This window comes from Mizuhopecten yessoensis, unplaced genomic scaffold (assembly GCF_002113885.1).
Source record: "Mizuhopecten yessoensis strain PY_sf001 unplaced genomic scaffold, ASM211388v2 scaffold7317, whole genome shotgun sequence".
Taxonomy (NCBI): Eukaryota; Metazoa; Mollusca; class Bivalvia; order Pectinida; family Pectinidae; genus Mizuhopecten; species Mizuhopecten yessoensis.
The window spans coordinates 25,574-39,128 of NW_018406987.1; the positions used below are offsets into that span (position 1 = coordinate 25,574).

At 36.0% G+C, this 13,555-nt stretch overlaps 1 protein-coding gene across 1 annotated transcript; it reads right to left on the reverse strand.

Moving 5' to 3' along the window:
- Positions 1-668: 668 nt before the first annotated feature.
- LOC110453465 (ankyrin repeat and SOCS box protein 2-like) lies at positions 669-13,548 on the reverse strand. Its single transcript, XM_021502418.1, has 8 exons — positions 13,381-13,548; positions 10,087-10,195; positions 9,417-9,515; positions 8,439-8,591; positions 7,745-8,008; positions 6,975-7,155; positions 5,457-6,214; positions 669-3,673 (listed from the first exon to the last, which is right to left on the reverse strand). Exons 1-8 carry the CDS (start codon positions 13,426-13,428, stop codon positions 3,432-3,434), a joined length of 1,854 nt encoding a protein of 617 aa, XP_021358093.1. The 5' UTR covers positions 13,429-13,548; the 3' UTR covers positions 669-3,431.
- Between the last annotated feature and the right edge of the window lie 7 nt (positions 13,549-13,555).

Below are 13,555 nucleotides of genomic sequence, written 5' to 3' on the forward strand. Positions count from 1 at the left end.
AACACATGTAAAATATGCATTATTACAAGTTTACAGTATCCACACATGTTTACAGTATCCATGCATGTTTACAGTATCCACACAAGTTTACAGTATCCATGCAAGTTTACAGTATCCATACATGTTTACAGTATCCATACATGTTTACAGTATCCATACATGTTTACAGTATCCATACATGTTTACAGTATCCATACATGTTTACAGTATCCATACATGTTTACAGTATCCATACATGTTTACAGTATCCATACATGTTTACAGTATCCATACATGTTTACAGTATCCATACATGTTTACAGTATCCATACATGTTTACAGTATCCATACATGTTTACAGTATCCATACATGTTTACAGTATCCATACATGTTTACAGTATCCATACATGTTTACAGTATCCATACATGTTTACAGTATCCATACATGTTTACAGTATCCATACATGTTTACAGTATCCATACATGTTTACAGTATCCATACATGTTTACAGTATCCATACATGTTTACAGTATCCATACATGTTTACAGTATCCATACATGTTTACAGTATCCATACATGTTTACAGTATCCATACATGTTTACAGTATCCATACATGTTTACAGTATCCATACATGTTTACAGTATCCATACATGTTTACAGTATCCATACATGTTTACAGTATCCATACATGTTTACAGTATCCATACATGTTTACAGTATCCATACATGTTTACAGTATCCATACATGTTTACAGTATCCATGCGTGTTTACAGTATCCATACGTGTTTACAGTATACATACATGTTAACAGTATCCATGCATGTTTACAGTATCCATACATGTTTACAGTATCCACACATGTTTACAGTATCCACACATGTTTACAGTATCCATGCGTGTTTACAGTATCCATGCGTGTTTACAGTATCCATACGTGTTTACAGTATCCATACATGTTTACAGTATCCATGCATGTTTACAGTATCCATACATGTTTACAGTATCCATGCGTGTTTACAGTATCCATACGTGTTTACAGTGTCCATGCATGTTTACAGTATCCATGCATGTTTACAGTATCCATACATGTTTACAGTATCCATGCGTGTTTACAGTATCCATACGTGTTTACAGTATCCATACATGTTTACAGTATCCATGCATGTTTACAGTATCCATACATGTTTACAGTATCCACACATGTTTACAGTATCCATACGTGTTTACAGTACCCACACATGTTTACAGTATCCATACGTGTTTAGTATCCATACAAGTTTACAGTATCCACACATGTTTACAGTATCCACACATATTTACAGTATCCATACGTGTTTAGTATCCATACATGTTTACAGTATCCATACAAGTTTACAGTATCCATGCATGTTTACAGTATCCATACCAGTTTACAGTATCCATACATGTTTACAGTATCCATACATGTTTAAAGTATCCATACATGTTTAAAGTATCCATACTTGTTTACAGTATCCATACAAGTTGACAGTATCCATACATGTTTATATTTTCCATATAAGTCTCAGTATCCTGACCAGTTTACAGATCCATATGTGTTCACTTAACTGTTAACAATACATTTTCACAGCATCCATCTTTATTCACAGTAGCCATATCACATTATTAATGGCACACATATCCTCCATACATGTTTATAGTAATAATGGCGTTCACTATATCCACATGAACACTTTGTATTAAAATATTCATTAAATGATCTTGTGAAAAATAAAAACGGCTATCATAAGCTTAAAAGAATTGATGATGGATAAAAATATTATACTGTACCAATAAAATTTCATTTCATTTCACAGCAAATAGTTGGTAAATAAATATTGGACTCAATAAAATATATCAAATATTGAAAACTTTTCTTACATGACAAGCATACAATGTAGCACTAATATTTGTCAGAAATATATACTAACAGATATATCATGCTTTAAGGATAACTGGCCACTGGACTCTCACCTTCCTCTTTCTGATACTCTTATACATTATACATATGTACTTACAATTATACATACATCATTGTATGCCTAACTGCGAGTACCAAAGCCTGATGGCCTATGTGTAGACATTTTGACAGATGGCCATAGAGCTACTGACCCTTGTCGCTTTGAAACTTGAAAAGTTATGGCCTGGGCTTGCATCACAACTTTAATCTCTCAAAACTTCCTGATAAAATTTCGAAATGTACTTTTTCAAAACATTACAGATATATATAATATTTATAGATATCATTCCATGACTGATTATTAAGCTTGATAATTCCATGACTGATTATTAAGCTTTAATAATTCATTCTCCAATGTTACAACAAGCTGCTCAAGTTAGGGTTTGATTGTGACACTGGGACATAATACGTACTGTTCATATACTGAATCAATTACAAACCTCTCTAAAATGACTGTGTCCTTTAAATAACTTGAAATTTATTATCACATATACATAAAGCTGTCAACTTCAATCTCACACGCACGCTTCTAGGCAATGAACAAATCTCTCGATCAGATAAGATGACATTCAGTAATATATTCTAAACTAAATTGTACTTAAATAAATTCTTATCCCAATCAACAACCAGTTGCTTTAATTTTAGACCACAAACGACTTTACAGGAATGTAGCTTTACACGGTGTATCAAGCTACATACGACTTTACAGGAATGTAGCTTTACATGGTCCATCAAGCTACATACGACTTTACAGGAATGTAGCTTTACATGGTCTATCAAGCTATGTTGTTTTCAGATTAATGACTGCATAAACATATACAACAATTCGATTCTAGGTGACTTCAATTTATCAAAATTGCCAGTCTTTCCAATGAAGATAAAACCACTAATTTGAATTCCATCAGTAAGCAATTATAGGATACCTTCTTATAACTCATTATAAAGTTCTAAATTCTGTTGACATATTATTTCCTGTCGTATGATTTCTATAGCACTCTTCAGAGGATCAGTACACTACCTTATTTGATTGATGGTCCATCGATAAACATCACAAGCGTTTGTAAAACTTCCTTATGAGTTGATTAAATGGTTTTATAAACGTTGGCAGTCAATTAGCCATTGGTACACATGTACTATGAGTTTGTGATAAATTAATTAAGTAGACCAATGTGGTACAGTGCTCTTTTCTCCCCACACCCAACTGATTTAAACAGCATTTTCTTTATGATAGCTTGTCTCAACACATAACTACAATGTTTACTTGTACTAATGTGACGAGACAAGCTGGGCTCTATGGTCACAGTAAGAATTTAAATTGACTGTTTTCTTACATGGAATAAAACAAATGACACCCATCCCCTACAAAAATGCCTTAATATATTAGTTTTGGGTTAAAAACAAAATTTAAATTTCATTGTGTACAAATTAAAAAGTATTGCGATAGTTTTGTCTCCAGTTTTATTCATGGCTATCCCCATCCTTGTTCCGGCTGAAGTTCATGGATGACCGCATGTTCTTTAATTGTGAGGTACTTGAGTGAGTCTTGCACTATTTCACTGATGTGAGTACCGTACTCCATGAAGAGGAGATACTCGTGAAGGATGGAAGGCACAGGAAGACTACACACACTATCCTTGTTGTAACAACCTGACGACGCAAACTGTTGTACCACCTTCTTACGACAGGCATGAGACAATGTCCCGCTGGAATCTGTAAGATACAGACAGGACAATGAGTACTACATTAAAGTCAAGCATTATAATGATGCCGAAAATGTAGCCTAACTTGAAATGATTACCACACAGATCAAATAATACAAGCTTTGATGCAAAGTACTGTGTACATGTATGTATACAAAAACGTCAAATCTTGAAATTGAACAAAATAAACATGCTGAAATTTGACCAAAATATCAATAAAACATACATGTATGATATTCAGATATGTTTCTCTTCTCCATTATATCCTATTGCAAAACCTGTGTCTATAACAATACTAAATAGCGAAATTAAATACCATCCCAATGTTAACTTTTCAAACATCACAACAGAGTCCTTGACCTCCCTGGTCAAATATCTTTATGTATGACATTTGTTTATTTGAACATACAAGTAAACATCACAGTTACCTTCAATCTAACAAACAAGTAAACATCACAGTTACCTTCAATCTAACATACAAGTAAACATCACAGTTACCTTCAATCTAACATACAAGTAAACATCACAGTTACCTTCAATCTAACATACAAGTAAACATCACAGTTACCTTCAATCTAACATACAAGTAAACATCACAGTTACCTTCAATCTAACATACAAGTAAACATCACAGTTACCTTCAATCTAACATACAAGTAAACATCACAGTTACCTTCAATCTAACATACAAGTAAACATCACAGTTACCTTCAATCTAACATACAAGTAAACATCACAGTTACCTTCAATCTAACATACAAGTAAACATCACAGTTACCTTCAATCTAACATACAAGTAAACATCACAGTTACCTTCAATCTAACATACAAGTAAACATCACAGTTACCTTCAATCTAACATACAAGTAAACATCACAGTTACCTTCAATCTAACATACAAGTAAACATCACAGTTACCTTCAATCTAACATACAAGTAAACATCACAGTTACCTTCAATCTAACATACAAGTAAACATCACAGTTACCTTCAATCTAACATACAAGTAAACATCACAGTTACCTTCAATCTAACATACAAGTAAACATCACAGTTACCTTCAATCTAACATACAAGTAAACATCACAGTTACCTTCAATCTAACATACAAGTAAACATCACAGTTACCTTCAATCTAACATACAAGTAAACATCACAGTTACCTTCAATCTAACAAACAAGTAAACATCACAGTTACCTTCAATCTAACAAACAAGTAAACATCACAGTTACCTTCAATCTAACAAACAAGTAAACATCACAGTTACCTTCAATCTAACAAACAAGTAAACATCACAGTTACCTTCAATCTAACAAACAAGTAAACATCACAGTTACCTTCAATCTAACAAACAAGTAAACATCACAGTTACCTTCAATCTAACAAACAAGTAAACATCACAGTTACCTTCAATCTAACAAACAAGTAAACATCACAGTTACCTTCAATCTAACAAACAAGTAAACATCACAGTTACCTTCAATCTAACAAACAAGTAAACATCACAGTTACCTTCAATCTAACAAACAAGTAAACATCACAGTTACCTTCAATCTAACAAACAAGTAAACATCACAGTTACCTTCAATCTAACAAACAAGTAAACATCACAGTTACCTTCAATCTAACAAACAAGTAAACATCACAGTTACCTTCAATCTAACAAACAAGTAAACATCACAGTTACCTTCAATCTAACAAACAAGTAAACATCACAGTTACCTTCAATCTAACAAACAAGTAAACATCACAGTTACCTGCAATCTAACATACAAGTAATCATCACAGTTACCTTCAATCTTCTTTAGTAATCTGTCCGCCTTGAACTGTTGTGCCAGAACACATAGTTTTTCGTCCAGAGACACATTACTTGTGAAACACAATATTAGAACAAGAAGAGGAAACAGGTTGGTCCACACAATAGTGTCCTGTAACACCTGGTGTAGGTCATATACCAGTTCCTCCGTGATAACGTTGAGAGCACTGAAACAAGACTGGGCGTTAGCACCGGCCATCAGTAATGGAATTAGATATTTCCCAAACAAGTTCCGTCTTGTTTCCATGTCTATCACAATCAACTTTGGCAGCAAGTCATTTCTCAATGCCAAAAGAATGGGGAGGTTACCCCCAACACGTTCATGGTAAATATTGGGGTTAGCACCATACTTCAGAAGAAGCAGAAACAGATCAAAATCCGCCTTCGACAGAGCAGATATCAAGGGAGGTAACTCCTGTGGGTTCTGTATATTGCATGGAAGACCTGCACGGAGGAGGAATTCAATTCCTTGACTGGGCCAGTTCTCCTCCATGTGACAGAGCACAGAGGCGCTGTTATCATATCTTAGCACAGTAAACAACAGATGTTGGTCCATCTCAAACAAGTCGTGATTCAATGGAAGAAATGCTTTCACATTCAATCCTGCAGCAATAAGGATTTCCAGGCAGGTTGTGTTTTTCAATTTTAAGCCAAGTATTAATGGATGCATCATGGTGTTGACCGAGTTGAAGAGAACGTCTTGTCTTGTTACTGGTAACACCAACTGGAGGCACCTGATGTAAAAGTGATAAAATCATATCATGTATTGACATGGCATGGTCCTAGTGACTTCGGTATTGAAGAAATCTTATTTTGATTTCCAACAATGGTCTATTCTAAAGAATCCCCAATACATGTATAGGATCAGAGACTTATCTGAAGGTTGAAACAACATACAGAAATTCTTTAATAATGTTCCAAAATAACATAATAAATGTGAACTCAAAACATCAGTCTACAAGTGCATGTGAATATTGAAATATGTGAAATATTACAAACCTGATTATGAACTGCTTGAAATTCAAAACAAATAGTAAATTCAATTTTTTGTGAATCTTTCATTACACAGTTTAAGCCTATGTACATACATATTCAAACTTTATTTTAATATTAACTCAATATGGAGGGTGCCAATAGTGGATCACTAAACCAACCTTTTTTCATTTTTTGTCAAATCCATATACTAAATTACATATAACAATGGTTACATCGCGGAATGAATATAAAAGACCTAATTGAATGAATTAATGTTCACGTGGAGGGGGGGTATGTAGGCTCTTAAGTAATAAAGTTTCCTTAAACAGACCACTGCTCAGTATTTTTTGTAAACTGTACTGATCTGCGTGGGGTACACTCATCATGGACATGATAATTATATCTGGAAATCAATTTTAACTCTTAAATATGTCGCAACAAGGATCTCAAAGGTTTGCCAAACACCCAGCAACTTTGACACAGAGGAACAGGTTTGACTGTAAGTCAGACGACTCAAACCTTGGTCTATCCTTGTACACAGCAAAGTGAGCAGCCACAGCATTAAGGTCATTGACAGGAATGTTGGGGTCAGCACCGTTAGTAAGCAATAGACGTATGCAGTCTTCATGGCCCTCCTGGGAGGCTATCAGAAGGGGCGTTGCATGGTCATGTGTTGTTTTGTTCACTAGATCCAATTGACCTGAAATCACACAGAAATCAATATCACATTAAATAATGATGTGAAGAAGTCAATCTTAGGTCTAGAGATTGAACCAGTAGTTTTGTTTTAGTCAAGTGGTGGTGAATGCAAAAATATCCATGCAAAATATGTTTTTTTTTATGAATTTGAATAAATCCACCCATATCAGTCATATCTCGTTGCCACTGGGCATTTCATATTTTTATTTATGTTATTGCTATTATACAGTGTCACAGTAAAATGCTGTTGCTTTTTCCTAAAGTACATCTACATTAGTGATAGAAACAATGTATTTAATGTTCTTGTGGTTCAAATTGACACAATTATATATTAATAGACATCATCAACATATTTCTGATGAGCTTTAATGGGAAAATGGAGGCAGAATGATGAGGCTTTAATGGGAAAATGGAGGCAGAATGATGAGGCTTTAATGGGGAAAATGAAGGTAGAATAATGAGGCTTTAATTTATGATACCTTAAGGAGCAAAATAAAGAAAATATAGATCTAGTACAAAACAGCTTTAGTATACAGGCAAGAATCAATGAAATAAACATGGTTTAGTAAGGAGAAGCCGGAATTCGTTACCCTTTTCCCTGGCAGTCTGTAGGAGGATTTGTAGGCAGTCCTTGTGGCCAAATTGTGATGCGAGAAATATTGACGTCATGTCCACGTCAGCACACACATCAAGTCTGGCTCCATGTTTGATTAGATAGTCGAGGATGTGGGTGTAGCCCCGCTCAGCGGCGGTATGGAGTGGTGTAAACCCTGTGTAATTCTGGTAGTTTATCTGAACTACTGCACCCTTCCTCATCAACAGTCTCACACATTCAAAACTATCTGCACCTGTCGCTACAATTTGAAAGAAGAGAATCCTTTAAATTACTGCACTGATTCATATAATTACAATACATACTTTGAAATTCATTATATTCTTTATTTTACTGAGATTGTTTTTCAGCAGGAAAAAGAATGCAAAAATAGTGCTTTGCGAGGAGGTTCAAAGTGAACATTAAACCATATGAAACAGATCACTACAAAGCAGAAAATAAATCACCACTGATAAGCATCAACGTTAGCACATAATTCTTACACATTTCTATGGCTACTACTGTAATTAAAATCAAACTCATGTGCATATAATCTTTCAAGTGCTTTTCATTTTTCTTCATTCAATCTATAAATTGGACTTTATCTTTTTACAATATATTATTACACAAAACATAAGTAATATTGAACATGATTATATCACTATCGTTATTGAAAATAGATATGTATTTACCCTCCCACAAGGGTGTGAACATTTCCTTAGTTTCTGCTGTTGGATCAGCATCACAGTCCAGCAAAGTCCGCACACACTCAAAATGGCCGCCGCGTGCTGCCAAGATCAGAGGAGTTTCGTTTTCAAAAGTTCTCCATTCTGGGTCGACCACATCTGGGTATGAAAATATTCATTGTCATATATAGCTACACATATCTTATTTTTTTACAACTAGGAGATATACTTTCTTTAAATATGTTTTCAGGTATTTCTTTTTTTTATCTGGCCACAAGTGATCCCTTAATCAAGAGAATATATCTGGCAGTAATAGATCAATCACACAATACACAAGAGCTGGCCATGGAGTACACAGGACTACAGCAGCTTTGTAGCAGCCAACCCAGATAATTCCACATCCAGATATTCATTTCAGTTTCAGAAGTTTCATTTTACAAGATGTGGCCTGTAATTATCATGATAGAGAATGCTTGAGTTGTTATAAAGCATAGTCAATTTTTGAAATTTATCATATATTATGCTACTGTATTATTTTGGATAACTGGATAATGTTTCTGCTAAATTGATGCGAACATTCATTGTAACTAGAAATTATAGAACATAAAGATTTATATGGCAGATGTTTGAAATACATTACAATAATGTAGTCCGTACTCTCTTTGGCAACCATACTAGCATCCAGGGGTGCACAATTGCACAAGCTGTAAGCCTTATACTGAGGGAAATTATAGATTCAATATCTACCATGAAAATATAGACCTAGCTAGTAAACTTTTAACTTTTATATGTTTGACCGGCTCTTTAAATAAGAAATTTTCAATTCTTGATATAATGATCTAAGAAGGATTACAATACCTTTCTCCCGGTGACTCTAGTGCTACACTCTATGGAGAAATACTATATAATTTCACTCTTCTCTTGAGATACATGTAGTAAAGAGTTATGCCAGCTACAATTATGAAATAGCTCTGTTATACTGACCTTGACGTAGAAGGAACTCCAGACAGCCCGAGTGACCATGGAAGGCTGCTTCATGGATTGGTGTCCAGCCCCTGTTGTCCTTCACATCGACCGGTTTCCCTACAAATTGTGGAGTGGTTAAGAGTGTACATCAAACAAACATATCATATCTGTGATTGTTTTTAAACTATATGTCATTGAAATGTGTACAAAAAAATAAAGGGTATCTCACATGGTCAAGCATCTAATTAATTCATACTAACTCGACCAGAAATACACATTAGTCTAAGATTCCACACAATGAGCAGTAGATGTATCAACCAATGAAACAACCAACTAAGTTTAAAATCAAGATTGAATAAACGATGGTTTAGAATATATCCTTATACTAGTATTCAGCCCTGGTTCATTTGTCACTTGACATTAAATATAAACATCATATCCCCTTGGCCCCTTTATGGTAAAATCAAGTTATGACAGATGGACGACACTTGACGGATGGAAGACATACCTGGTAAGCTCACCCTGGTCCGTCTTACCAGGCAAGATAAAGATGGGCACTGTGACTGTATCATATGAAAATATTATTTTTGATACTTTGAGTCATGACATCGTGTGTATTCTAGAATTGTTTTCACTGTAGTAAATTTAAGTGATAAATACGTTTGTGTTATGTACTTTTAATACTCACTGTGCCACACCAGGTCCTGGACACATCCCAGGTCCCCCATGCGAGCAGCCATACCCACAGAGGAACACGTATCGGTATAGGATTCGGTAAAATCCATGATTATTCTTCCCTGAAAAGTACAGAAGCCAAATTGTAACACTCTAGTGAAATATAATCTGCATAAATTTAAGAACACAGTGGTATATATAATACATGTAATAGCCTACAAATCAATTATCCTTTTAAATCGTACAATATACATTTTAAGGTCAGGATTAGCATAGATGAAATGTTTTTACTATGATCAGGTCAACAAAATAGTTAATCTTTGTGGCCAGAAGTTTGAAACTGGTAGTCTGGAGGCAGGACATTGTTTCGTTAATGTTAAGAGAGATTTAATGTTTATTATGTCATATCTTTTTCATAATGTTTCAATTTACTGCAGCATAATATAAATCATCGAGTCTTATTATCTTATATATAATTCCATAATAGACAGTTGATCTTCCACATTTGTCAAGTGTATTGTGGTCATCTGTTATTTAAGTCTCACGTCAGAAATATCTTCAATTGAAAAATAAGCTGAACTTATACCTGGGACATGTACAACTGTATTATTCAAGAATTTTGACTACCAAGGTTTAATTTATTGCCAGAGACCAAGCCCAAGAATCACTGTCCCTATAGAATCATGGCTAAAGGCCCTGAACTCTTCATGCATACATGTACATGTGGATGCCTCTGAAACCTCCAGTGAGTGATCGATATATATATATGGGATCTCCCTCATTCCACATTTCCAATGAAGGAGAGAGTGCGTGAAACATGACTGAAACAAACTTGCTCAATTTATCTTTCCCTTTTTATGTATCAAAGAGACACCGAGGCAACGCACAGTGGAAACTGGTGAGACACATGAGGATTACGGTCAGGAGGCACACCACAGCACTGAGGACCTCCACGGCCCCGTGGAATTGCTTGACGACACTATACATCAAGCGGAGAATGACCCAACGCCCACACAGCAGGATCTCCCGCAGCAGAGACCTAGCAAGGTGAAATGACCAGCAATGGACAGCAAGGAGTGGGATGTATTTGATGAGGATCTGGAAAAGATACTGGAAACATCATTGATTGGCAGCGTAGAACGGAAGACAGAGGCAATGACCAGACTAGTGTATACTATCGGGAAAGAGCGATTCGGGGAATCCATGGTAAAAGGTTTGCCAGCACAGGATCAAGTTGTAACACCTGATAGAAGAGAGAAGGAAATACAATGGATCGGAGGAGAACTGTGAACCTGGGCGAACGTTACAGAAGGTCAACTGACTCAGCCCTGCCAAGGACTGTTGGCAGGGCTGAGTCAGTTGAGGAGACCAGTTGAGGGAGCGGCAGAAGGAGTTGAGGAAAGCGGAGCGGATCAAGAAAGCCCAGAGAGAGAAGACCAAGAAAAGGGCAGCATTTATATCAAACCCATACAAGTTCACAGCAGCAGTACTGGAAGGGAGAAAATCAGGGAGACTGCAGTGTCAGAAAGAAGAGGAAGAAGAACATCTAAAAGCAACTCATGGGGATGAGGAACAGAATGCACCCTTGGACCAAATGAAAGAATCCAGCCAGTGAACCAACCAGACAAGCCAATGGAAATAAGGGAACCAACCTGGAAAGAGGTAACAGAGGTTGTGAAGAAAGCATCAGCACCAGGACGACATCCCATATAAGGTGTATAAAAAGTGTCCCAAGCTTTTATGCAGGCTGTGAAAAATGATGAAGGTAGTCTGGAGGAAAGAAGGGATTCCACCATGTTAGCAAACTGCAGATGGCTGCTTTGTTCGAGGAGAACTCGCAAGGAATTGGCCAGTTCAGGACGATATCACTTCTGAACGTTGATGGCAAGATATTCTTTTCTGTACTTGCAAGAAGAATGACAACATATATGACGACGAACGAGTATGTGGATACGTCAGCACAGAAGGGCAGTTCCAGGATTCTCTAGAGCATACAAGCGTGATAAGCCAGCTGATCAGGGAGGCCAAGGTGAACCGTGGAGATCTGACAGTGGTGTGGTAAGATCTGGTGAACGCATACAGCACAGTCCCACACAGCCTATTAGGAAAGGCGCTGGACCAGTACCATATCCCGGATAAGGTGAAGGGCATCATACAAAGTTATGGAGGAATACATCTGTGATTTGCCGTTAAGGATTACGTGACTTCATGGCAGAAGCTAGAGAAGGGAATTGTCACTGGATGTACAATTTCGGTAGTGCTTTTCATGATGGCAATGAACATGATCATTGAGGCAGGGAAAAGGGAGACGAGGGGCCCACTATCCAGAAAAAAACATCTCACCTTGCGATCTTACAGAGTGAAAAAGAGGCAAAATTCTGAAGATAGCCTTATATTGCCAGGATAACATCAGTTCTCTGTGGACCTGAGGTATAGACATCCGACGTCCAACGATAAATACAGACTATAATGTCCAACGATTAATACAGACTATGTCCAACGATAAATACAGACTATAATGTCCAACGATTAATACAGACTATGTCCAACGATAAATACAGACTATGTCCAACGATAAATACAGACTATAATGTCGAACGATTAATACAGACTATGTTTGTTTGTGAACTAGATCCTTAATTTACCATATAACAGTAATTCTCACTTCATATACATCATGTATGTTCAGTTGTTCAATAGTCGCATATGAGGAAGTTTGTTGAAAGTCATTAATAGTAACATCCAACAAAATCATGTGGGTTTTGCCATGGCCTGGTTTCACTCGCCATAGCATAAAATGCCATGAGCAGTTGAATATCATAGAATCGTCGCGTGTTAGATGCAATGTACCTGTTTTGTATGATCTATTTTCAAATTCTTGTCGAAGCAGACCATGACTGTGTATATGTGAGCTCCACAGTTTAATATCTTGCAATCCTATACAACTAGCCAAATTAGCTTCAACCAAATGGTACCTTGATTTCCAATCTCCTTTGTATGATAGACTTGCTTAATAATGTAAAACTGCTGCGATAAACATACTGGATAACAGAATGTGGAAATGTTTAAAAGGATTTTGTTTGTATGGTAAGCCTATACTTGCCTCATGGCCAATAATCACCTAATTAGTAATTACAATAGTGCACGGTTTATTTGAATTAAAAGTGTGGGTTGATTGATAAAATTATGGCACTTAAGTCATTTTAGATTCATATAACTGATCATAAAAATCAATTACCAGCTATATATAATAATCATGAATATTGCATGAACGCCAACTTTCACTTATTTCTTCAAGAATACTTACAGAGTGTATTTTGGAATGAAATGAATTGTTTGGACTTTGCTGTTCCATGTTATATAAGGTTTATGGCTGGTAACTTGTAAACTGTAATCATCGTGGAATTTCTGCATCGTTTGCAAATTCTAGGTCTAGCCTTGTTCTCTTGGAGCATGGTTTATTATTGTGTTTCGGTGTCCAA